The sequence below is a fragment of the Aquarana catesbeiana genome, linkage group LG01 (assembly GCF_042186555.1).
Source record: "Aquarana catesbeiana isolate 2022-GZ linkage group LG01, ASM4218655v1, whole genome shotgun sequence".
Classification (NCBI taxonomy): Eukaryota; Metazoa; Chordata; class Amphibia; order Anura; family Ranidae; genus Aquarana; species Aquarana catesbeiana.
This window is the reverse complement of record NC_133324.1, coordinates 283,655,903-283,682,873: the sequence shown is the minus strand read 5'-3', so window position 1 is coordinate 283,682,873 and position 26,971 is coordinate 283,655,903. Positions and strand designations below refer to the sequence as shown.

The following is a 26,971-nucleotide window of genomic DNA, read 5'->3' as shown; positions in this document are numbered from 1 at the left end:
ACTGTCCTGGCATTTTATGCACAACATTTAGAGGCTTATGTCACACATTACCCACTCTTCTAACCACTTGAAGACAAAGCCCTTTCTTTGTGTTTACATGAAAAAATTATTTTTTTTTGCAAGAAAATTACTTTGAACCCCCAAACATTATATATTTTTTTTAAAGCAAATGCCCTACAGATTAAAATGGTGGGTGTTTCATGTTTTTCACACAGTATTTGCGCAGCGATTTTTCAAACGCATTTTTTGGGGAAAAAAAAACACTTTTTTAAATTTTGATGCACTAAAACACACTATATTGCCCAAATGTTTGATGAAATAAAAAAGATGATCTTAGGCCGAGTACATGGATACCAAACATGACATGCTTTAAAATTGCGCACAAACGTGCAGTGGCAACAAAATAAATACATTTTAAAAGCCTTTAAAAGCCTTTACAGGTTACCACTTTAGATTTACAGAGGAGGTCTACTGCTAAAATTACTGCCCTCGATCTGACCTTCGCGGTGATACCTCACATGCATGGTGCAATTGCTGTTTACGTTTGACGCCAGACCGCCGCTTGCGTTTGCCTTAGCGCGAGAGCAGGGGGGGGCAGGGGTGCTTTTTTTTTTTTTTTTCTTTATTATTTTTTTGCTTTTTTATCTTATTTTTTTTTTGTTTTCAAAAGATTTTTATTGAAAATAGTAAAAAAGAAAACACGTACATAGAAAGTAGCATTAGAAACAATATCCTACAGTGAAGTATAATAACCATAGGAGGTCAAATCAAGAATGTACATTCACAGTTAAGCCTATGAGCCATATATCACAGTGAAAGTAAATTGAATTACATTCAGTACTGGTAGGATATCCTAATTCAACAAAATCATCATAATAAAACCAAAGGGGAGGAGTCCAGAAACAAATCATAATTTTTATCTTATTTTTAAACTGTTCCTTTCATTTTTTTTAAAATCATTTTTATTGTTATCTCAGGGAATGTAAATATCCCCTATGATAGCAATAGGTAGTGACAGGTACTCTTTTTTGAAAAAATTAAGGTCTATTAGACCCTGGATCTCTCCTCTGCCCTCAAAGCATCTGACCACACCAAGATCGGTGTGATAAAATGCTTTCCCTATTTCCCAATGGCGCTGTTTACATCCGGCGAAATCTAAGTCATAAAATGCTCGTAGCTTCCAGTTTCTTAGGCCATAGAGATGTTTGGAGCCACTCTGGTCTCTGATCAGCTCTATGGTCACCTGGCTGAATCACCAGCTGCATTCTCAGGAAGACGGTGGGGGGGGGCATTCCCTCCCACTGCTTGTAAAAGCAGTATAGAGGCTAATTAGCCGCTAGGATTGCTTTTACATGAAAGCCGACCGCTGGCTGAAAAGAATGATACCAAGATGATACCTAAACCTGCAGGCATCATTCTGGTATAACCACTCAAAGTCGTGAATGGCGTACCTGAACAGTAGCACAGTAAACAGTAAAGTATAAAAAATTGCATACCTGAAAAGCAAACATGATAAAACCTAATAACAATAAAACATTGCAGAATAGAATACAGTAAAAAAAAAAGAGCAGAGCAATAGAGAGAGAATAGAGAGAGAGAGAACAATAAAAGGACAACTATTTTTTTTTATTTTATATTTTTTTTGTGTGGTTTTTTTTTTACACTGTTTTTGTAACTGTAACTTTTATAACTGTAACCGGTTCCAGGTTCGGGTCTCTCAAAATGCAATGGCATCTTGGGAGACCCTGTGAAAGTGTGCCTAGTCTGTGCAATGCTGTACGCTACGCTAATACTCAACTAGTGTATGGTAGCGTTCAAAACATTTACCAATGCAAAGACCAGGATTGTTAGGACAGGAGGGACAATAATAGCGGGTGTCACGCCTATATCCGCGCTTGCTGCAGACACAACATTTTTTTTGGAGGGGTTCGTTGGGTAGGGGTACTCGGGAGGACATAAAGAAAATGCCTCTCATGCAGCCGACTGCATTTGGTTGGGGATGTGAAAGGGGGAAGTACGGGTGTTGCAGAAGTGGTGGGTTCCTAATTAGGATTGGCGAATGCAGCAGGAAGGGCATTATGGGCACGACGGGCCTGTGTTTGTCTTCTTCTTGGTGGCAGCGGGACACTACTTGTGATTGCCACCTCACCAGCTTGAACTGTACTTATGGGACTCGCCACGTCACCAAGTGTTACTGCAGTGCTGGTTTGACTACGACCGGGGTGTACTAGTCCGCTGGTGCTTGCCAGTTCACCAAAACGCTACCAAAAAAACTGTTAGCGATCGCAGGGATCAGGCCTGACTCTGCGAACGCTGCAGTTATGCGTTTAGTGTTTTATCAGTGTCAGTGATCGATCGATACTGCACTTGGGTGGGCTGGGCTGGGCCGGGCGGAGGGGCAAAACGCAGGTGCTAGCAGGTATATGGGCTAATCCCACTAACACTGCGTTTTTGGGAACCCTAAACTGCTGGGGACGCTAGTATAGATCTGATCGATCAGATATTGATCCGTTCAGATACTATACCACTAAGGGAGGCGTATGCTGCGTGCATGGGCGTTAGCGGTACTGGCACTAACCTGACGCTGCCTGGGGCTGGTGCTTGCCAGTTCACCAAAATGCTACCAAAAAATCTGTTAGCGATCGCAGGGATCAGGCCTGACTCTGCGAACGCTGCAGTTATGCGGTTAGTGTTTTGTAAGTGACAGTCATCGATCGATACTGCACTTGAGTGGGCTGGGCTGGGCCAGGCGGAGGGGCAAAACGCAGGTGCTAGCAGGTATCTGGGCTGATCCCGCTAACACTGCGTTTTTGGGAACCCTAAGCTGCTGGGGACGCTAGTATAGATCTGATCGGATCAGATATTGATCCGTTCAGATACTATACCACTAAGGGAGGCGTATGCTGCGTGCGTGGGTGTTAGCGGTACTGGCGCTAATCTGACGCTGCCTGGGACGACGCATATCACCGCCGGGCGATCAGGGGGCTAAACCTTTATTCGGTAATAAACGGCGGTGTCCTGACACTATAAAAAATAAACGAACTAACCAGCGTCACCCGTAACAGTTATACGGTGATCACCGGTGAAAGGGTTAACTAGGGGGCAATCAAGGGGTTAAAACATTTATTAGGTAGTATATGGGGGTCCCTGTCGCTATAAAACGCTGACGGCGAACCTATATATTTACCTCCCTAACTAGCGTCACCAGTGACACTAATACAGCGATCAGAAAAATGATCGCTTAGTGACACTGGCGACGGGGGGTGATCAAGGGGTTAAAACTTTATTAGGGGGTGTTAGGGGGGTATCCTAGACCTAAAGGGGGCTAATACTCACTGCCCTACCACACTAACTGTCACAAACTGACACCATGCAGTAATCAGAAAAAAAAAAAACTGCTTGGTGTCAGTGTGACGGGGGGGGGGGGGGTTTGGGGTGATTGGGGGGTGATCGGGGGGGGGTATCAGGCGATAAAGGGGGGTGTTATGTGTGCCTGGCATGTTCTACTGGGATGTGTAGTGTTGGACACTCACATTGCAGTCTTCTCTCCTCGGCGCCGGAACGGAAAATACAGAGCCGAGGAGAGATGACGTCACATCCCCTGCCTCTGTGTACTATACAGAGGCAGGGGAAGATTCTGATTGGCTGGGAGCGATCGCGAGGGGGGGGGGGGGCGTATATCGGGGGGGGACGTATATCGTCGTTAGGCGGTGGGCAAGTGGTTAATAAGGGGTATAATTTTATTGCACAATATACAAAAAATGCTAACACTGGGTACCCATCACCGTCACAGTTTTATATTGCCTTTTTCAATAAGCACAATAATGCTTTGTGAGCATATAAAAAGAAATATGAAAATTCTGTGAGTATTGCTGATGTACTAATTAGGTATCCTGAGCCATAGCTACAGGACGAAGTGAGAGAAAATCTCTCCAAAATGAAGGAAATCCCTGGTAGTCATCAGGGTCACCAGAGCAGGGTTCTGAGAGGATGGGAACATTTTCCCTCTATTCCTGTTCTTGTGATCACCCAAAATTTGGGATTTTCTTACAGTTTTGTGATGGTGATGATGTGATGTGATGGTCACCAGGAAAATGGCGATGGTAAATTTCCCTATGGGGGGGTGAGGGGGCGGGGGCACAGACATCAATAATAACCTGACAGCAGTGTTGCCAACCTACCAGTTTGAAATTTACTGACACAATACCCAAAATGTACTGGCACAGCAGACATCTCAAGTCTCCCGCGAGGTGCAGGAGCCTCCTGCATTTCGGGGGCGGCTCTCTAACACCTGCAACTGCTGCCCAATATCCCAGCTGTGTGACTGATCCTGGATGGTCTCCTGGTTTACAGTTGGGGATGATCGGTGCAGCAGGATGGATAGCTGTGAACACCGATCTCCCTGTATAGCTGACATCCGCTTCTCCTTCTCTCCCTCCCACGGCTGTCGGCTAAAAACCTATACAGGGAGATCGGTGATCACAGCTGTCCCTCCTGCTGCACTGATCATCCCCGACTGTTCCCTGAATCCTCCTCCTCCAGTCCCTTTCTGTGTCCTTCTACCCCCCTGTTCTCCCCCATTCTTCTACGGCTCCCCTCTGTGTCCTTCACCCCCCCTTCTTCTCCAGCTCCCTGTCCTCCTCTGCCGCCCCGCCTTGTCCCCCACAGCCGGCTTCCCTCCTCTCCCGCCAGCTGTGGGAATCTGTCAGGATGGCGAGCGGAAGAATGGACCGGTCATTTACCAGCCCCTGCCTTTTCTGAATTGGACACAGTGAGTGAGTTCGTCAGCAGTAGGAATAGGGAAACACTATGAACCAGGGTCAGAATAAATAGTAGCAAGATCACCATGAATCAGTGGTGTATCATCCATATGGGCAGGGTGAGGGTGTTCAATGCACATGGGCCTCCGAGAGGGGGGCCCCCTGTCCTCCTCCTCCGGCCCGCTGTGTCCTTCTCCTCCGCCCCCCCTCGTTCCCCCACAGCCGGCTTCCTCCTCTCCTCTCTTCTCCTGGCAGCAGTGGGGGATGTGTCAAGATGGAGAGCGCAGGAAGGGGCTGGTAAATATGTAATTTACCAACCCCTTCCTTTTCTGAATTGGACATAGAGAGTGATTGTTACCGAATGCTCTCTATGTCCTGTAATAACTGAGCAGAGTAACCTGTGTGTTACTCTGCTCAGTTTATGAATGGACAGGAGCCGCTGTCTCCTGTCCATTCATCTTCAATGCTGAGAAAGGGACTGGGGAATCTCTGTCCTCAGCCTCTTTCTCTGTCTCAAAGGGGAGATGTCAGGGGTCTATTTAGACCCCTGATATATCACCAAAGCCCCCCCTCCCCAAACAGGGTTGATTAAAAAAAATGCAAAAAACATTAAAAAATGAAATTGTAAAAAAAAATTATAAAAAATTAAATTATAAAAAAATTCTAAAATAAAACACTACTGACACCACCCCCCTGCCTTACCAACACTGTCCATCGCCCCAACCCCCTCCCCCCCAAAAAGCATTTAAAAAAAAATGTAATTAAAAAAAAACAATATGTAAAAATAAAAACTGTCACCATGCACTGCCCTACTGACACCATCATCGCTACAAACTCCCCACCCCTTCCCCAGAAGCATTGTGAAAAAAATATTTAAACATTTTTTTAAAGAAAATAATAAACAACAAAATTGTAAAAAATAATAGAGAAAATAATAAAAACAAAAAACTACTGACACACTGCTCTACTGACACTATCCACTACCCAGTAGTGTATTTAGGTTTTGTGCTGCCCTAGGCCTGACTAAACTCATGCACCCCCTAATTTAAATATGACCCACCCCTTCCTGTCAAGGCCACACCCCTTTCTGTTTTAAGACCCGCCCTGAAATTTTCGAGTGGGGACACTAGTTCTGAGGCCCTGGGGGGGGCAATTAATTTGCATAGATTTCCTCTCACTTCCTGTTTGGCTATGGGTCTGGAAGTGAAGAGAAATCTCTGCAATGGGACAGGGATTGTTTTCGTGCTGCCCCCCTGCAAAGTGCTGCCATAGGCCTGGGCCTTGTTGGCCTAGGCCAGTATACAGCGTTGCCACTACCCCCACCCCCAATCATTGTGAAAAACATAAAATAAAAAAATAAATTGTAAAAAATAATTAAAAAAATAAAATTGTAAAGAAATAATAATAAAAATAAAGAACTACTGACACCGTCCACTGCCCTACTGACACCATCCTGCACATACTACACACCGCTGTACACTCCACACTCCTCACATGCAAATTTTGCCCACCTACATACACTCCGCACTCCTCTCCTGCACATACTACCCGGTGCCATACAATCCGCACTGTATATTCCCTATTTAACATTACTACATTCTGCACTATGTAAGTCATTTCAGACTCTATAAAACCACACCGCATTTAAGCCACGCTCAATATGTAACACGGTTTAAGCAACGCCCACCTCCCTGAAATGAGTTTTTGTAGGTTGGGATGTCTGACACAGCCAAGTTTTTACTGGCATTTCCAAAAGTTACAAAATTACAGTTTTAAGTGCAAATTTCAGTATTTAGAATACAAACAAGTACAATAGGCAATCAGAAATGTGATTTAAGGTAGATATTAGAGCAAAAAAACATATTTCTTATAGTAAGTAGCTCAGGGACAGAACTCAGGAGGGCAAGAAATTAGAATGGGCAGGCACACACATATGAAAGTGACTCTCACAGTGACACTGACAGCAGTGTGCAGCAGCACAGGTGATGATGACACCTCACTGACACAGTTGATGAGGACACCTCATTGAGTCACAGTCTCTCCATGCCAGGTGGTCCCTTCAGTCCACTCCAGTCCAAACAGCACTGACAGTCCCGTTCCCGGCTTGCCTTGCTCTCATCCCACAGAACCACACACAAGGCTCGACTCCCTTGCACCATGACATCACATGACACGCTCAGGCACTGCCTCTGCCAGACCCGGCCCTCGCTGGTGTCATCCGAACACACTGTAGCAGGCACTCGGATGGTCTCAGCTGGCTCCGGACTGGATCTGCGCATGCACAGTTCCAAGCCGAGCATCATCGCCATATTTTTGAGAGGTGATAAGGGCGCTCTGGTGGAGGTGGGTAGCTGGTCAGAGGGATGATAGTGATGAGATGGCACTTCTGGCAGCACTTTGGTTAGAGGAGAAGCAACTCTGAAGATATAAAAAAGGAAAAGAAAGGCGCCTCTAAGTGCAGTATGTAAAATTTAATAGAGTGCACAAAGGGTTAAAAGCACTTACAAGATTGTTGAGTGTTAAAAGACATGATAAAATCAGGAGTCCTCATCTGTGGCATGTGTCCATCCTCAGCACGGTGGTAGAGAGCAGTGTAGAGCCGTCCAGCAGCTGTAATGCGTTCTCATGCGTGTTGAAAAGAGGAGGCAGCAGGGAAGCCTGTATTCACTGCGGGACACACAAGGCTGATGGTGTCAGTGGAGAGAAGGGGGCGGTAACGCGTTTCGGAGGTCTGACGAAGGAGCCGCACATGCCACAGATGAGGACTCCTGATTTTATCATGTCTTTTAACACTCAACAATCTTGTAAGTGCTTTTAACCCTTTGTGCACTCTATTAAATTTTACATACTGCACTTAGAGGCGCCTTTCTTTTCCTTTTTTATATCGCCATATTTTTAACTGGCAACCTTTTCCTGACACTTGTATTTTTTTTTTAACACAGAAAATGTTTATTGAATAATCTGCACATTACATTTGAGTTTAAGGATCATGATATATTACAAGCAGTTGCAGTCAGTTGCCACATTTCAATATAATACAAAAAGCAACACACACGTATTTCGAACAGGGCCTAGGTCTATCTATTTGTATTATTTGTTAGTAGACATTGCCGGAAACACCGAAGGGAGTCTCATTCTCAGCTGCTTTGATTTTAACATCATCCTTTTATGTATTATATCTTTGCCTATATCAATTCTAATCCCCTAGAATTTCACTTGTCCAAGGAATGTCTCGTTAGGGAGAGGGGGAGGGGGGGAGGGGGGAAACCAAGAGGGAGAATCCAGAAGAGGAGGAAGGCTAAAAGAGTTGAGGAAGATGTAGAAGAAATCATCTGCAGGGACAGAAGGAGGGATTAAGAGAAGGAAATAAGGACGAAAGGGGTAGGATATCAAAAGGAGCCTCCACACATACAGGTCAGTGCCTGTTAAGGGATGTCTGCACTATAGAAGGGGAGAGGAGGGAGAGGGTATGAGTGAGTAGGATCGTATAGTCTCCCTTTGTAAATTGGGGGCAGTGTCCACCACCCATTTCCAGCCAGTCAGCCTCCCGGGATCCAAGTCACCAGTGAACCTACACCACCAGTTGTCTAGCTTCAACCCAGGTCGCCCAAATTTTTTCTAATTTCTTTGGACAGTTCCTGCCCATATACGTAAGCTTATATATCGGGAGTACTGTGTTTATTTGTGCCCTCCATGCCCCAACAGTGGGGGGTTCCGATAGCTTCCAGCGTAGCAAAATCATTTTCCTGGCATAGTAAGCCGCGTAAAACACAAACAGTTTGGTATGTTTGGCTGCATTCAGATTATCTGTGATGCCCAAAAGGAACACCATCGGGTCAATTTTTAATTGTAATCCTGTTACTCCATTTATATCTGTCACTATGTCATGCCAGTAGCTCTGGAGAACTGGACACGACCATACCACATGAAAGAAGGTCCCCACCGACTGTCTACATTTAGGACACCTATCATCAAGTCCAGGGTAGATCCTAGATAATCGTTGTGGGGTATAATATACCCTATGAATGAACTTTAGTTGCACAAATCTATCCCTTGCTGAGATCCTAAATGGGATGCATTGTTGTAGGCCCTCTGACCAGTCCTCTTCGGTCAGAGCCGGGATGTCCGACTGCCATTTATGAAAAAGTGGGAGCATTTTGGAGGTATCTTTGCATGTGAGTCTGAGGTATATAGAAGATAGTGTTCGGTCTAGATGGTCGGTCAACAATAGGGACTCAACCGAGTGGGTAGACAATTCCACCCCACGCGGAAACTGCGCACTAACCGCATGTCGTAATTGCATAAAGCGGAAGAACATCCACGGAGGTAGGTTATATCTTGCTCTCAGTTCCGCAAAGGTGAGAAGCCGGCCCTCCCTAAATATGTGTCGCAATGTTCGAACCTCGTGTCTGGCCCAAACCTGGGGGTCCGGAACAGACTGAAGGTGTGACAACATTGGGTTGCCCCACAGCGGGGTATGTGGGGAGACAGTACTGTCACTGGTAAGATATGAGGAGACCTGCTGCCACACCCTTACTGTCGTTTTCATGGGCGTAGTAACCTGAGGGCTGTATCTCGGGCCTCTATAGACCAGATTACTAAGTTCAGAATATGAGCCTAAAATCGCAGCCTCCAGGTTGACCGCTGGGTTACTTTGATCCCGAGCAAACCACCAACGCACGGTGACCAGTAGCGCCGCCCAGTAGTATTTTTTGAAATTTGGCAGGGATAGGCCTCCCTCTGTAAGCGATAACTGTAGTATTTGTTTGGCCACCCTGGGTGTTGTCCCAGCCCATACAAAGGAGGTGATGGCTTGATCTAATTTGAGGAAGAATGAATTTGGAATGGGAACCGGGGTATGGCGAAAAACGTATAGAAATTTTGGGAGGAAGGACATCTTGAGCAAATTCACCCTCCCCACCGGAGTTAATGGCAATTTTTTCCACACCGCACAACGCTGAATGAGCTGGTTCAGGATGGGAAATACATTATCAACTAGGTAGCCTTGCAAGTTAGACTGAATCTGAATGCCTAGATATTTAAATTTAGAAACTTTTTTTAAGGGGAAGGGGTGGGTCCATTACCGGTTGTGTGTCCATCAGGGGGAACAGGAGAGACTTCTCCCAGTTCACCCTAATCCCCGAGAAGGCACCAAATCTGTCAATTATGGATAAGGCTGCTCTGAGTGATTGCTGGGAGTCACGAAGATACAATAGCATATCGTCCGCGTAGAGGGAAACCTTTTCTACCAGGGGCGGGAACGAGATGCCCCCCACTTCGTGTGATGTCCTAAGAAGCTCCGCCAGCGGTTCGATCGCAAGAGCAAAGAGGGCCGGCGAAAGCGGACACCCCTGCCTAGTGCCCCGGTGGAGGGGAATAGAAGCCGACAGAACCCCACCCGTACGAACTCTAGCCGATGGGCCGGAGTACAACAGCCGGATCCATTGTATGAACTTGGGTCCTATCCCGAACTTATGTAGGATTAGCCATAAGTATTCCCACTCCACCGAGTCAAAGGCTTTCTCTGCATCCAGGGAAGCCACCACACCGGCCCCCCTCTCAGGAGATGGGCTCGCCAAGATAGTATAGAGTCTTCGTAAATTAATGTCTGTTCCTTTGCCCGGCATTGGTCTCCATGGATTAGTGATAAAATAACCGTGTTGAGTCTGGTGGCCAAGACCTTTGCTAGTATTTTTGCGTCGACGTTTAACAGGGAAATAGGCCTATACGATGAGCATAGCTCAAGGTCCTTTCCAGGCTTGGGTATCACGACTATCACAGCTCTGGACATGGAGGGGGGCAAAGAATTTAATTCAAAGGAGGCAGATAGGATCTCCAGTAGTCTTACAGCTATAGTCTCCATATGTGTCTTATAGAATTCCACTGGAAGTCCATCGTCCCCCGGAGTTTTCCCAGACTGTAGGGAGCCAATGGCGTTTTGTATTTCTTTGAGGGTGAGCGGAGCGTCAAGCCTCCCGCGGGCCTCCTGTGACAGGGAGGGCAGCGTAATAGTCTCCACATATGCATGGAGATCTGCATTGGAGTATCTCACCTTGGATGTATATAAATCCTCATAATATGAGGCAAAATGGGTATTTATCTCTCTGGGGTTAGATAACAGTCGCCCCGACCCATCTTTGATATTAGCCACTGTAGTAGTTACCGTTTGCTCCCTGGAAAGCCACGTCAGTAGCCTCCCGGTCCGCTCACCCTGCTCAAAGATGCGTTGTGATTGATGTAATAGGTGTGTTTTCGTGGCCGCTACTCTGAGGAGCGCCACTTCACGCACTGCAAATACCTCATCTCTGGTGTTAGTGTACTGAGTTTCTAAATCAGCCGCCCTGCGCTCAGCCTGGAGCAGAGCTGCCCCAGTCTGACGCCGGGTACGTGCAATCGCTGTCTGATAATGATCCCGAGCGTGAAATTTAAAAGATTCCCAACCAGAAGCAGGTGTCGTTGCAGGGGGATTATCAACCCAGAAGTCCCGCATTGCAACTTCAGCATCCTGCTGTATACGATCATCTGAAATCCAAAAACGTGACAGGTGCCAAAGACAGTCGGTAGGGACAGGGTTCATATTCAAGCTAAGTAAAAGAGGGGAATGATCCGATATACCTCTCGGCAAGTGGGTAATATCATGAACCAAGTTAAGAACACTGGTGGTGGCAAACACTAGGTCTATACGGGACATAGCCCTGTAGGAGGCCGACTGGCAGGTGTAGGATCTCAGCAGGGGATTTTTCCAACGCCAGACATCCGTAAGAGCAAACGTAGAGGTCCATCTGGACAATGGGGATTCCGTAGCCGAGTCGGGCGTCAGTTTGTCTAGGTTCGGGCATGGTGGCATGTTGAAATCCCCCGCCAAGATCACATTGTCAGTTGGGTACCCTGCAATGAGAGTGGTAATCTTGTGGAGAACTGCTAATGATGCTGGTGGAGGTATATAGAGTCCCACAATTATCATACTTATATTGGCAATAACCGCATGCAGAACTATGAATCTACCCTCGGGGTCCAGGTGCAGATCCAGCAACGTAAAGGGCAAGGTCTTACGAATTAGTATACTGACTCCCCTGGCGTATGATGAAAATGTGGCGTGATAATAGTGGCCCACCCATGGCTTTTTAAGACTCAGAACCCGACCTCCAGTGAGGTGGGTTTCCTGTAATATACAAACATCCGGGGAATATGATTTGAGAAAGTTAAAGATCAGTGAACGCTTTATTCGGGAATTCATACCCCGAACGTTCCAAGAAATAAGCTTTATGGGGGCCATAGGAAGTCAGAACACATTGCAGCATCGTGTACATTGAGGGGTACACCCGGACCTTTAGAGGAGAGACCCATGCCCATCTTCCATAATACATCTGGAGACAGTACATACATTGGCATCAAGCATCGTACGTTTATGTATCTTACCATAAGACATTTCTGTGTATAACATATATAACTCCCTTCCCCCAAACAAACACCCCCCCCACCCCGCACACCCCCCAAACCTGGGTATGCTTGTTCCCTGAAACCAAAAAAGGTCATGGACCTCACGGGGTCATGTACCAGATGAGAAGAAGTAGATAACGTCTACTTAAAGAACAGTGTTTCCAGTCTAAGGAAGATGCCGCCATCCGTGGGAATAAATGTGTACTTCACCTGGCCAGTGCCAGGGGCTCAAACTTAACGTAAACAAAATTATTAGGAGTTTCGTTCCCCCCTTACCCCCCCCCACCCCCCAGAAGCACATCCAACCAGAGCAAAATGGCAGTTTTTACCCCCGAACTCCAAATCAAAAGATGATCAGCCAGGCGACGTTGTAATCAAGTGGCGGCGGCTCATTAGCGGGTGTTTACATCGATCCAGTCCCGCTCCGCTGTACATAAACAAAGTGGGCAAATATGTAGGTTTCTAGGAGCTAGAGTAGGCCTTAGCGTCCCATATCAAACATGTGGTAATCACAACCCGATTATCGGACGTCCAGCACATTTTGCGAAGACTAGCATGTAGTCAGATTGAGGGGTGCAATCTCTTTAGGGGTTTCCGCGTCAAACATTAAACTCACCCCCTTTACAGCTCCAACAAGGCAGAAGAGTAAGTCAGGGGTCATGTGCTTAGACATTCCAAATCAGCAGAAAGCTCCATAGCACCATGCCGCCAGCTCAGTCAATATGTTAGGGTTATAAGGCAACTTGTATGAAGAAGGGATATCCACATACCTAGTGTCTGGGCAATGTGTTCAGCCAACGTGAGGCCTCCTCTGGGGACGTAAAAAATCGGACACTTTCGCCATCTTGCACACGGAGTCGGGCGGGAAACAGCATGCTGTATCGTATACTCTGCGTTCTCATGGCCTGCTTCACCTGATCAAATGACTTTCTCTGCTTCTGGGTGGTCACAGAAAAATTCGGGAAAAACATCAGGCGGGCCGCCTCATGGCGGATTTCAGCCATTTTCCGGGCCTCACGTAATACCAGGTCCCGATCCCTGTAGTTAAGCAGTCGGAATATAAATGTACGGGGTGGGGTTCCAGGCGGTCCCCGGTTCGGTGGCATCCGATGGGCCCTCTCAATGACAAATTGGGGTGAGAAGCTTGCCTGAGGGAACAGCGTGCGGAGGAGTTTCTCTGTATAGGCAGTGGTATCAGAGCCCTCCGATCCCTCTCGTTTCTAGGTGTTTGACCATTACTTGCAGCATGTGTAGAGAAGCCGAGTGATCCCTAATCGTGTCTTCAGCCTCCCCCACCCGACATTCAACTTCTGTCACTCGCTTCCTCACCTTTTCAAAGTCTTGTCTGATGCGCCCAATATCCAACTGCACAGTATCGATTTTGGTGGTAAGTGAGGACAGGGAGGATTGACATCCCGTTATAGCTTGCATCAGAGCCGCGAAGTTGCTCTGTTCAGTGAGAGCAGGGTCCGGGTCTTCCGTCTGTGTCGCCATATTACTCACTGCTTCCACGTGTGCGGCCGCTCCGGCTGGGTTATTCCGGCTATTACTTCGGCTGAGTTGATCCAGGCGGCGCCGATTTCGTGTCCGCATCAGCGGGGGGGGGGAGCGGGAAGCACCTCGGGCGGGTTGGGAGAAGTACAGAGTGAGTTAGAAGGATGAATTCCCCACGATGGCTGCAGAGCTCCCTGACTAGACGTCCTGCACCATCGCCATCTTGGACACGCCCCCCTGACACTTGTATTTACTGGCAGAACAAAAAGTGCCTGTTTTTACTGGCTGCCAGTAAAAATACTGACTGTTGGCAACACTGCCTGACAAGTGTTTTATTCTCTCTCCATTCTATCCATATATTTTTACTTCCAGTTATATTTTAACTACTGTGCCACAAAGCAAGAGTCCCAGATGTAGCTGGATATTGAGCTTGGCCTAATGGGACATGGTTAAGGTTCTGCTTCAGCAATCTAATCGCCCAAAGTGTGATCTCTATAACTGATCCAGTTGTGGTGAGATAGCTTAACTTACAGTCTAGAAGCTTGGCAGACAGTGACTCGATCCAAATGACATCCTAAGATTCTATAATTCTAGCACTAAATGCAAAACATCTTTTATAAAACCTAACAGGTCCTTGTGAACCCATCCACTTGTGTGTTTATTACCTTGGACACTGGACCAGATTTTGTGAACCTTAAAGTGGATGTAAACTCCAAAAAATATTTTTTTTTAATGTCATAATGTAGAGTATAAGATGTCCTATCATTTGAGCCCAGTCTTGCTACACAGAGTTAATCCATCTCTGAGCAATCCACTTTTATTGTTCAGTGAGATAAATCTTGACAAACAGAAAAAAAAACTTTGTTAAATCCTCCCCCTTGCTGTGAGTGACAGGTTATTTGCATCTCGTGCACTAGCCTAAGACATGCATTGTTTTTTAATTCCCACCCCCACTCCTTTCTTCAGCAGCTCTGCAAGGATTGGCTGTTCCATACCTCAGCATGATTTGGCCTGCTGAGATCATGTGGTTACTTTCCTGATCATAGCAGAAGTTCAGTGTAAGAAACACACAGGAGAAAATGCATATTGACAAGGGGAGTGTAGAGGTGGGCGGGGAGTCTACTGACATCACGACTCCACCCACCGAGCTCCAGACAGCAGACCCGCCCACAGAATATGCAGTTTTTCGGCTTTTATAACAGACAGAGAGGAGACATTTGACAGGTAAAGATACATGCAGGAGGCATGTATATCCTTATAGATAACCCCTATGGCAGTAGTTTAGAAAGGATGACATTGGGTTTACATCCACTTTAATGAATATGGGTCAAATAAAGTTTTATCTCCAAATAACCAATGTCTTCTCTTTGCTGTCATTTATCTACTATCACGTAGACACCTAAAAAAAAATAAAATAAAAACTATATGGTGTAGTATTTTCAAACTAATATCAAAACTTGATCACTATTTGTGCTCACATACGATATATGTGATTATGTTCCACACAACACCCAGTGACGTGTGTTTGTTCTTCCCTCCTACATGTCCATATACTCTTACGGAATAACAAATCTTTAAATTACGTATCTCTCAACTCCAATTCTTCTTAGCAAAAAAGCTCTTCACAATCCTCAGGTCCGCATAATATGAGTGATCCCCAAAAGTTAAAAAAACTCAGTATTGTAGTATTACCACAATATTAATTCAATAAATATAAACTCTAGATAGTTCAGCACTATCCCTCAGAAAAGTAAAAAAGCTAGTTAGCGCATATACAGTATGTACAGTAATATATAATAAATATATATAAAAATTATGAAAATCCATAAAAATTATAAAAATCAGTAAATAGATGAGAAATCAATAACAATATAATTAAATCACATAGCAACCATATTTATTAAAGTTGATCAGAAAATTCCAGCTCCCAGTGAAGAGACACCATCGACTCTTCACTTATCCACTTCAGTGCCCTTCACCCCACCTTTGGGTGTCTTCCCTCCTGCTTAAATGGACCTCACTAGTTAATCATGTCTCCACATGGTTATGCTAAACACGCTGAAGGGCTGAACTACAAACTATTTGAGTTGAGTAATAATAGAAAGTGACAAAAATAATAGAAAATTTAAAAAATTGTACAAAAACTAGTGATAAAAACTGACACTGGCTGATAAAATGAAAAATTAGAAAAAAAATGAAAATATAAAAAAGAATAATAGGTAGAAAAAAAGGATAAAGTAAAAAAATGTAATTGTAGCACCCTGGAGTTTAGGCAGGGTTGCTCCTCACAAACTTACTTACCAGGAGTAGTTGTTCTGGTTGTTTGTTAGAGATCTATTGATTTCTCCCTAATTTTGGCCTTGTTGCACTTTTCTCTTCTACCACTAGGTGGCCGTGTATTTCGTGGTACTAGATACGAGAAGGGCAACACAAGGTCAGGCTATTGGTATGTGGGGTGTCTCGGCCAGTGGGCAGGGGTTTTCTTGGATCCCTTGGCATGCTTGGAGAGCCTATATATTCGGGTGAGGATAGGTGATCAGTGTTCTGTGCCACCTGGATGGCTGTCTGGGTGGACGTGTGTTGTATTACCCGGGCTGCTAGGCCGGAGATTGGGCCTATCCCGGGCACATCTGGCTGCTAGGCTGTCTGAGGGCTTATTCAGAAGCAAGAGCGAGCAGTGCAGGGTTGAGACTGCGGCTTGTAGACCAACCAAAAGTGACTATCCACCTAATTACCAGGGACCACAGTGAGTAACTGAAGCAAGTACAGCAAGTACAGCAGTAGCAGCATTCCCATTAAATGGGGACGATGAAGAATCAGGAAACTTCAGTGGGTATCAAGCCAGGGACCCATCCAGCGGAGGTATCGCTTGCAGAGCAGCTTTGTGTGTCAAGCCAGGGACTGAGCAGGCCAGTGGGGTGAAGCTTGAGAGGTATCTTGAGTGCCAAGCTAGGGACCGAACAGAGAAGCAGGGGTGACGCTTGAGGAAGATACCACCATGAAAATTGAAGGAGCTCAAGGGATTCAGTGGCAGTGAATCAGTGGGTCTAGTGAGAGACCGGGAGCTCAGTGGGCTGAAGAACTACAAGGAGAAATTGTAGTGAAAGTGAAAGGAACTCTTCTGTTTGTGTTAGGAACTGTTAAAGACTGTTGCCATAGGAGACAGCATTCCTGTACATGCAGATGTAACGTCTTGCTGGATGCTTTTTCCTGCATGTCTGTCCTTCTATTGAACTCTCGGAGTCTGCCAATTGAACTTGCAACTACCTAAGGGTGTCCTGGCCCTGACCCTCCCCTTTCCCCCAAAAAAGTTTGTTAAGAGAAATAAACTTTCTTTTGCATTCAAGAAGTGTCTGGTGCCCAATAACTATTCTGCACCCACTATGCCTCACAATCCACCACATACAGAAGGAAGTCAGCTATCTCTGGCCCTGGAGGTTCTCATCAGACCAAAGGAGGCCTGGGACCTTGCTACATAAATAATAAAATACTAAACCCAATATTTTGTGGCACATCAATTGACTGGCACATCAGGTGGGATAATTAAGTGTGGAATATAGAAATTTATATGGATGGAGTATAAGATGTAAAAACATGAGGAAATATTGACACGTTATGAAATCTTATAACATTATATTTAGATGAAAGACAATGTACTTACTCTTGTAGAAATTCAACAAATGGATAGAGGCCATAAGGGTCCTTGCCTAAATCAAATAATAAAATACATTTAAAATAAATATTTGACATGGGAAATTAGCATACATCTGATATAGACTCAATAAAAATGACAATTCACTGAAAATTCAAACTGAGCTGACCTGTCCGAGTGTAGGTCACACAATAAACATGTGGGGAAATGGGGTATTATATTCCAGCCAATCTCAGGAAATGGGGAGGGGGGGGGGGGCTGGGAGTCTGGGAGTGAGCATAAATAGTCTGAGGCCTGGAGTAGAGGGGATCTTGTTCAGGAGGAGAGGATCCCAGTTCAGCTTTACTTCTTCACTTGCTTATCAAGGTCCCAGATGTGCTAGCTGAGGGGGCCTGTTTTGTAACTATCGCTGTTTGTCAGTACAGACTGATGTGTGAGATCCCAGCGACTGTGTGAGTCAGCTTGTACTAAAAGTGGACATTGCACATAGTGTTCCTGTGCAGCTCAGCCCATAATTTGCTTCTGCGAGGACTATGCTAAGACTCTTTAAGAGGAAGACAGGTGTCCCCAAGTTACTACTTGACATTACTTGACACCCATCCAAGTTCAAGTTTTCAATAAAGCATCAGAAAAGAATACCCCTCGACCAGGGGTAGGCAACCTTGAAGAGATCTACCTGAACAACATGGGAGAAGTCAAAGATCACCAGGCACAGTGTCGCCTCCTCAGACCTGATTTAAACCTCTAATTGCCGTACTAATGTGTCGCAATTGTGTGCATTGCATGGCAAACATGGGTTTAAATCAGCTGGTGAGGAGGCAACATATCGCCTCCTCACCACCTGTGAAACACACTCGGATTGCTTTTCAGAGGAGCAGCAATTAAGCCCCCTGTTGCTTTTGGTGAGTGCCTGCCAATCACGACCCGTTCAAGTATATGGGGCCGCAACTGTATGCGGGGTCTAAGAGGTTAAAGCAGGTGGTTAGAAAGCAAAACAACACTGCCTGCTTTAACCCATTGTTTGCGATACCGCACAAGTTTGCAAGGCACTTGTAGAGTGTGTACACCTCTGGCCACTGCAGCTAAAGGGGGTATGGTTGCGGCGGGGTTGATAAAAACACGTCTAATCTTTGGGGTTTTACCACCCTCTAAACTGAAAATGTAAATGAACCCTTACTGTTCTGAGCCCCCTATAAGGTTGCTTTCACACTGATGTGCTGCAGTTTACGTGCAGTGCTGTGCATATGCAACTTTCCTGGGTTAGCTGCACTTTGCCATAGACTTGTATTATATCCTGCAGGTGTGATGCACTTTCTGAAAGCACACCAAAACTCCTACACTCAGAAAGTACACCAAACCCACAGAATATAATAGAAGTCTATGACTAAGTGCAGCAAACCCGCAGGAAAGCTGCAGGTACCCACTGTGTGGGTAAACCACAGCACATTAGTGTGAAAGCAGCCCTATACTATTATGCCCAGTGTATTGCTTCACACTGACCTGAAGATCTCTTCTTTCCTGCTGCTGGCACCACTCTGGAGACCACTAGTAGGGATAAGAAATGGAGTGCAGTTGGTATCACTCCACATGGGACAGGAGCCAGCACTACAGAGGAGACATCGGCTTATGTGGCTCTTGCTCCCTACAACAGCTCCAACTTTGCAAGTAGTCTCTCTTGAAATGGCGGGTTAGCAAGCCCAGACCACAATCTACAGTCAACTTTCCGAGATCTACTGGTAAATCGCGACCTACAGGTTGCTGATCCCTGCCCTAGACTAATCATTGAGACAGAAGAGTGTGCTTGGCTGCTAGTACCTTTTACCATACTAGGCCTCCAGCCGCAACATACTGGCTCGGAGACAACATACTAACAGCGATGCACCCATTAACCTATTCCAGCTAAACCGACGTTAATTGGAATACACCAGAGGGGCCCATACCACTGATGGGTCCCGAACCCTTCCTTATCCAAGGTTTTTTCATTCGCCAGCAAAGACCAACAACCACCAGCTGTTACAACATCCTTAATCCGCTGTTCCTGCTGGAAGAACTGACCAAAAACAGGGAGGGTGGGAAGTTGCTGCCTGCACCCATCAAGATCCACTGGACACCGGGGCGTAACCACCCTTCCTTAAAGGCACATAACCCCTCCTATACCGAGGGCTACCCCCCAATCAGGTAAGCCCTATCTTCTCAACCCTTACACGCCTTCTTCCCCTGTTCACCCAGTCATGCCTGCCCACCTCTATTTTTTTTTCTTCACTCCGGGCCTCACTTTTTGTGGGTAACTCTTTGTGGTTAACTTTTTGTGGTGCTCCAGGACTTTCAAAAGTGTGATAGGTAGGAATGAAATTAGATGTGTAAATTATGCTCCTAGAACACCTGATGGTACTCCCTGCATGTTGGGCCTTTCTATGTGGTCAGGCTGTAAAAAGGTCTCACACACGTGGTATTGTCATACTTAGGAGGAGTAGCAGAATTTATTTTGGGGTGTAATTGGAAGTATGCATATGCTGTGTGTGACAAATAACTTTTTGTGTAAAAAAAGAAAATAATTTCTTCATTCCAAGAATTGTAGGAAAGAATTACAACTTCAAAAAACTCTCCATGCCCCTTACTAAATATTGGGGATGGGCTTTATGTTCGGGTCGAACATGAGTTCGACTTGAACATTGGCTGTTCCCCAGTTCGCCAAACAGCGAACAATTTGGGGTGTTTGCGACAAATTCGAAAGCCGCGGTACACCCTTTAAAAGTCTATGGGAGAAATCAAAAGTGCTAATTTTAAAGGCTTATATGCATGGTATTTTCATAAAAAGTGTTTGAGGGCCTGGGTCCTGACCCAGGGGACATGTATCAATGCAAAAAGAAGTTTTAAAAACGGCTATTTTTTCAGGAGTAGTGATTTTAATAATGCTTAAAGTAAAACAATAAAATGTAATATTCCTTTAAATTTCGTACCTGAGGGGTGTCTATAGTATGCCTGTAAAGGGGCGCATGTTTCCCGTGTTTAGAACAGTCTGACAGCAAAATGACATTTCAAAGGAAAAAAAGTCATTTAAAATTACTGTCAGTCCGAAAATACACATAAAAGTTCATTGATAAAAACGGCATAGGATTTCCCCACAGGGGAACCCTGAACCAAAATTTAAAAAAAAATGCGTGGGGGTCCCCCTAAATTCCATACCAGGCCCTTCAGGTCTGGTGTGGATATTAAGGGGAACCCCATGCCAAAATGAAAAAAAAATGGCGTGGGGGTCCCCCTAAATTCCATACCAGGCCCTTAAGGTCTGGTATGGATATTAAGGGGAACCCTTCTCCAAAATTTTTTTTAAAATGGCGTGGGGGTCCCCCTCAAAATCCATACCAGTCCCTTCAGGTCTAGTATGGATTTTAAGGGGAACCCCGCGCCAAAATAAAAAAAATGGCGTGGGGTCCCCCCAAAAATCCATACCAGACCCTTATCCGAGCACGCAACCTGGCAGGCCGCAGGAAAAGAGGGGGGACAAGAGAGCACCCCTCCTGAACCATACCAGGCCACATGCCCTCAACATTGGAAGGGTGCTTTGAGGTAGCCCCCCAAAACACCTTGTCCCCATGTTGATGGGGAGAAGGGCCTCATCCCCACAACCCTTGGCCGGTGGTTATGGGGGTCTGCGGGTGGGGGGCTTATCGGAATCTGGAAGCCCCCTTTAACAAGGGGACCCTCCCTACCATTTCACAAAAAAGTGTCAAAAAGGTAGAAAAACACAAGAGACGGTTTTTGACAAATCCTTTATTAATTTCTTCTTTTTTCATATTACCATTGTTTAGTTGCCAGATCAGAGCTGCATTAGCTTTGCTGATGTGAAAAGGTCCTAAATTGTTACAACTTTTGTTCTCTGCAATTGTTTTAATGCTATAATAATGCTTTTTCCTAACTTTTTTTGAGACATTACATTATTATATATAAATCAAACAAGGAAAAATCATTTTACTACAAAAGCATTTCACAGATTATTTTTTTTATAATCAGACAGAACTCAGTATGGTATGGTAATTACAGAACTATGTACTTACAGAACTTAAATGAACCATAGAGAAAAAGAGGCATCATTTTTTATTTAGCACATGTAATGATTTTATCAGTAGATATATAGTAGGTGGAGGCTGCTGACAGCAGATGAATCTGACACACTTTGCATAGAAAGGTGTGGTTTATATACAGAATATAACTATGAGAATGAGAAGGATTCAACTAAACTCTGTTCTGTCGAAGTGATTCCTCATCACCATGATCATGTTCTGGACTGTCTTCACTTTCATCACTTATTTTTCCTGTAATTCATATTATATAGCCATTGGGATTACTGAATATTAATATACTAGTATGTTGTACTATTAACATTCTCTCATTTCTGTTGCAGATTCTGTGGCTCAGTTTACGGTCATCCAGGAAGCCACAATAACAGCGCCTCTTGGTGGTAATGTAATTTTGTCCTGTGGTCGTAGTGATGGCTCTGTAGCTGCTGGTAACCACCCAACCTGGGTATATCAGGCACCTGGGAGAGCTCCTAAATGTTTAACAAGTAGTAATGGAGCCAGCAATCATAATATAAAACCTCCAGGAACCTCTGAACGTTTTACTGGATCCATCCAAGGAGGCTCAAGTGTTTTGTCTATCAGTAATGTACAGGCTGCAGATGACGGGGATTTTTACTGTATTCTATACATTAGTGGTGGTGTGTGCACAGTGCTACAAATTCACACACAGTGAGACATTAACATAAACTTCCTTCTTGTGTTCCTCGTACACTTATTTAAAAAGCCAACGAATAATAATCAAATATATGTGTAGCAACCTCACAGAATATTCCTTTCACTGGTCTGACTGCAGTTAGAGTGTTTTAACTGGTTCCTATTGGTTACTGTGCTAATCAAATACAGTTTTATATTGTAAACAAGTGGTACGGGGGGAAAGAACCCCCTGAAAAAGAGTCACGGGCGGACCAAGCTCCTTAATAAAGGGTATAATATTATTGCACAATATACAAAAAATGCTAACACTAGGTACCCATCACCGTCATAGTTTTATATTGCCTTTTTCAATAAGCACAATAATGCTTTGTGAGCATATAAATAGAAATATGAAAATTCTGTGAGTATTGCTGATGTACTAATTAAGTATCCTGAGCCATAGCTACAAGACGAAGTGAGAGAAAATCTCTCCAAAATGAGGGAAATCCCTGGTAGTCATCAGGGTCACCAGAGCAGGGTTCTGAGAGGATGGGAACATTTTCCCTCTATTCCTGTTCTTGTGATCACCCAAAATTTGGGATTTTCTTACAGTTTTGTGATGGTGATGATGTGATGTGATGTGATGGTCACCAGGAAAATGGCGATGGTAAATTTCCCTATGGGGGGGTGAGGGGGCGGGGGCACAGACATCAATGATAACCTGGCTTGAAACAAGAAGATCTGGATGCCGCACACCGGATGAAGTAGAAAACTTGTCTTTATTATAAAGATGGGATCATCAAAAATACAAGACCATCATGCAGAAAGTACAGGATTAGCTGACGCGTTTCGCACTCGGAGCTATAGCTATGAGTAAGCACTCAGCTCCGAGTGCAAAACGCGTCAGCTAATCCTGTACTTTCTGCATGATGGTCTTGTATTTTTGATGATCCCATCTTTATAATAAAAACAAGTTTTCTACTTCATCCGGTGTGCGGCATCCAGATCTTCTTGTTTCAAGCCTTGTTCCACTTAGCATTCAGCCAGCACCTGGGACTCTTCAACTCACATCAATCTCACACCTGGGTCTGTGTCCACCTGAGCGGTGAAACACCCTCTTTGCCTTGTCATCCATAATAACCTGACAGTAGTGTTGCCAACCTACCAGTTTGAAATTTACTGACACAACACCCAAAATGTACTGGCACAGCAGACATCTCTAGTCTCCCGCGAGGTGCGGGAGCCTCCCGCATTTCGGGGGCGGCTCTCTGACACCCGCAACTGCTGCCCAATATCCCAGCTGTGGGGCTGATCCTGGATCGTCCCCTGGTTCACAGTTGGGGATGATCGGTGCAGCAGGATGGACAGCTGTGAACACCGATCTCCCTGTATAGCTGACATCCGCTTCTCTTTCTCTCCCTCCCACGGCTGTCGGCTAAAAACCTATATAGGGAGATCAGTGATCACAGGTGTCCCTCCTGCTGCACTGATCATCCCTGACTGTTCCCTGTATCCTCCTCCTCCAGTCCCTCTCTGTGTCCTTCTACCCCCCTGTTCTCCCCCGTTCTTCTACGGCTCCCCTCCGTGTCCTTCACCCCCTCCCTTTTTCTTCAGCTCCCTGTCCTCCTCTCCCGCCGTCTGTGGGAATCTGTCAGGATGGCGAGCGGAGAAATGGACCGGTCATTTACCAGCCCCTGCCTTTTCTGAATTGAACACAGTGAGTAAGATCGTAAGCAGTAGGAATAGGGAAACACTATGAACCAGGGTCAGAATAAATAGTAGCAAGATCACCATGAGTCAGTGGTGTATCATCCATGTGTGCAGGGTGTTCAATGCACACGGGCCTCTGAGAGGGGGGCCCCCTGTCCTCCTCCTCCGGCCCGCTGTGTCCTTCTCCCTCTCGCTCCCCCACAGCCGGCTTCCTCCTCTCCTCTCTTCTCCTGGCAGCAGTGTGGGATGTGTCAGGATGGAGAGCGGAGGAAGGGGCTGGTAAATATGTCATATGTTATGGACATAACTGAGCAGAGTAACCTCTGTGTTACTCTGCTCAGTTTATGAATGGACAGGAGCCGCTGTCTCCTGTCCATTCATCTTCAATGCTGAGAAAGGGACTGGGGAATCTCTGTCCTCAGCCTCTTTCTCTGTCTCAAAGGGGAGATGTCAGGGGTCTATTTAGACCCCTGATATATCACCAAGGCCCCCCCCTCCCCAAACAGGGTTGATTAAAAAAAAAATGCAAAAAACATTTAAAAATGAAATTGTAAAAAAAAAATGATAAAAAATTAAATTATAAAAAAATTCTAAAATAAAACACTACTGACACCACCCCCCTGCCTTACCAACACTGTCCATCACCCCAACCCCCTCCTCCCAAAAAGCATTAAAAAAAATGTAATTAAAAAAAAAAAACAATATGTAAAAATAAAAACTGACACCATCCACTGCCCTACTGACACCATTATCGCTACATACTCCCCACTAGGGGTGCGCATCTTCACTGGTCTCACGATTCGATTCGATTACGATTATCTGGTCAACGTTTCGATTCAATTCCGCGATGCATCACGATGCATTACGATTACTGACGAGCTCCCACTTCCTCTTAGGCCCCCTAGGCGGCCCTTCCACCCTGCAATCTTCTGGGACACATCACAGTTCCCAAAAGATTGCCCGGCTATGCAGGAAAGCGCAGTGAGACATGCGCACCCAGCTGTGAAACTACAAGCTGTCACAGCCGGATGCCCACAGTAGTTTAGCCAGCGCTGTGGACAGGCAGGGGAGAGAATGGAGGGTTTGGGTGGCCACGTCGCTGGATTGTGGGACAGGTGTCTTTTTATTAAAAGTCAGAAGATGCACTTTTTTTGTAGCTGCTGACTTCTAATAAACAAAAAATTGACTGGAACTCCGCTTTTAATTAAAAATAACCTCACTTCCTAAAAAGTGCACTACAGGGTACAGAGATTCACACACACACGGCTGCTTGGAGGTCAGAGGGGATAGAATCCACAGATGACAAACAGCCCTGTGAAGTTCCCTGTACTGTCTCTGTGCTGGACCAGTGGCAGCTGGTGCTCAAAATTTTTTGGGGGGGCGCAAACAAACTGAAAAATACTGAACCTCCCCCATCAAATGCAGCCTCACTGTGCCCATCAAACGCAGCCTTACTGTGCCTATCAAATGCAGCCTTACTGTGCCCATCAAATGCAGCCTTACTGTGCCCATCAAATGCAGCCTTACTGTGCCCATCAAATGCAGCCACTGTGCCCATCAATCGCAGCCACTGTGCCTGTCAAACGCAGCCATCTGTGCCCGTCAAACGCAGCCACTTGTGCCCATCAAACGCAGCCACTTGTGCCCAAACGCAGCCACTTGTGCCGCCCAAATGCAGCCACCTGGGCCCAAACGCAGCCACTTGTGCCGCCCAAACGCAGCCACCTGTGCCCAAACGCAGCCACTTGTGACCGTCAAATGCAGCCACCTGTGCCCGTCAAACGCAGCCATCTGTGCCCATCAAACGCAGCCACCTGCGCCCCTCAAACGCAGCCACCTGTGCCCAAACGCAGCCACTTGTGCTCATCAAACGCAGCCACCTGTGCCCAAATGCAGCCACTTGTGCCCGTCAAACGCAGCCACCTGTGCCCAAACGCAGCCACCTGTGCCCATTAAATGCAGCCATCACTAACCCCACACAATTACTTTCTTTTAATTAATGTTATATTACAATAGATGCTGTGCCCCCGCTGTATGTGCTTTTAAAAAACAATGTCACCACATACCGAATTTTGCATTAGTAGTACGATCATATGACTCCCGGCTCGTTCCTTCCTTCTCCGCTCTCCTCTCTGCTCTCCTCTCACGTGTCTCCTGAGTCCTGACGTCAGCGGGGAATTCTCAGTTCCGCCCGCTGACTATAGTTATCGTATCAGAAGAGAGGCGGGCGGGACTGAGAAATCTCCGCTGACGTCAGGACTCAGGAGGCGGAAGAGGAGAGAGGGGCGGGACGGGCAGGGAGTCACATGATCGTACTACAACAGCAAAATTTGGTATAAAGCGACATTGTTTTTTAAAAAGCACATACAGCAGGGGCACAGCATCTATTGTCATACAACATTAATTAAAATAAAGACATTTTAAAAATACGCTTGGAGCGCTTTCCCGGGAGGGGCGGGGCTAGTAATGACGTCACCGGACATCGATTTTCCGGTCCTTATGCATCGATGCCGCTTCGGGGACACCCGAATCGCGATGCATTGATGCAACAATTAATTTCAGCACCCCTACTCCCCACCCCTTCCCCAGAAGCACTGTGAAAAAAATATTTAAACATTTTTTTAAAGAAAATAATAAACAACAAAATTGTAAAAAATAATAGAGAAAATAATAAAAAAAAAAAACTACTGACACACTGCTCTACTGACACTGTCCACTACTCCCTCCCCCAATCATTGTGAAAAACATAAAATAAAAAAATAAATTGTAAAAAATAATTAAAAAAATAAAATTGTAAAGAAATAATAATAAAAATAAAGAACTACTGACACCGTCCACTGCCCTACTGACACCATCCTGCACATACTACACACCGCTGTACACTCCATACTCCTCACATGCAAATTATACCTACCTACATACACTCCGCACTCCTCTCCTGCACATACTACCCGGTGCCATACACTCCGCACTGTATATTCCCTATTTAACTTTACTACATTCTGCACTATGTAAGTCATCTCAGACTCTATAAAACCACACCGCATTTAAGCCAGGCTCAATGCTCAATAAGGTTTTAGTCACAGTCTCTCCATGCCAGGTGGTCCCTTCAGTCCACTCCAGTCCAAGCAGCACTGACAGTCCCGCTCCCGGCTTGCCTTGCTCTCATCCCACAGACCCACACACAAGGCTCGACTCCC

At 45.6% G+C, this 26,971-nt stretch overlaps 1 protein-coding gene across 2 annotated transcripts in view; it reads right to left on the bottom strand.

Moving 5' to 3' along the window:
• Positions 1-26,971, bottom strand: part of LG01H22orf15 (linkage group 01 C22orf15 homolog) — a 623,789-nt gene that overhangs the window by 186,143 nt on the left and 410,675 nt on the right. For both annotated transcript variants that reach the window (XM_073629188.1, XM_073629191.1), the window contains exon 2: positions 17,356-17,401. In XM_073629188.1, coding sequence (XP_073485289.1) covers positions 17,356-17,389 — 34 coding nt within the window. In that variant the 5' untranslated portion in view covers positions 17,390-17,401. The remainder of the gene's footprint in view (positions 1-17,355; positions 17,402-26,971) is intronic.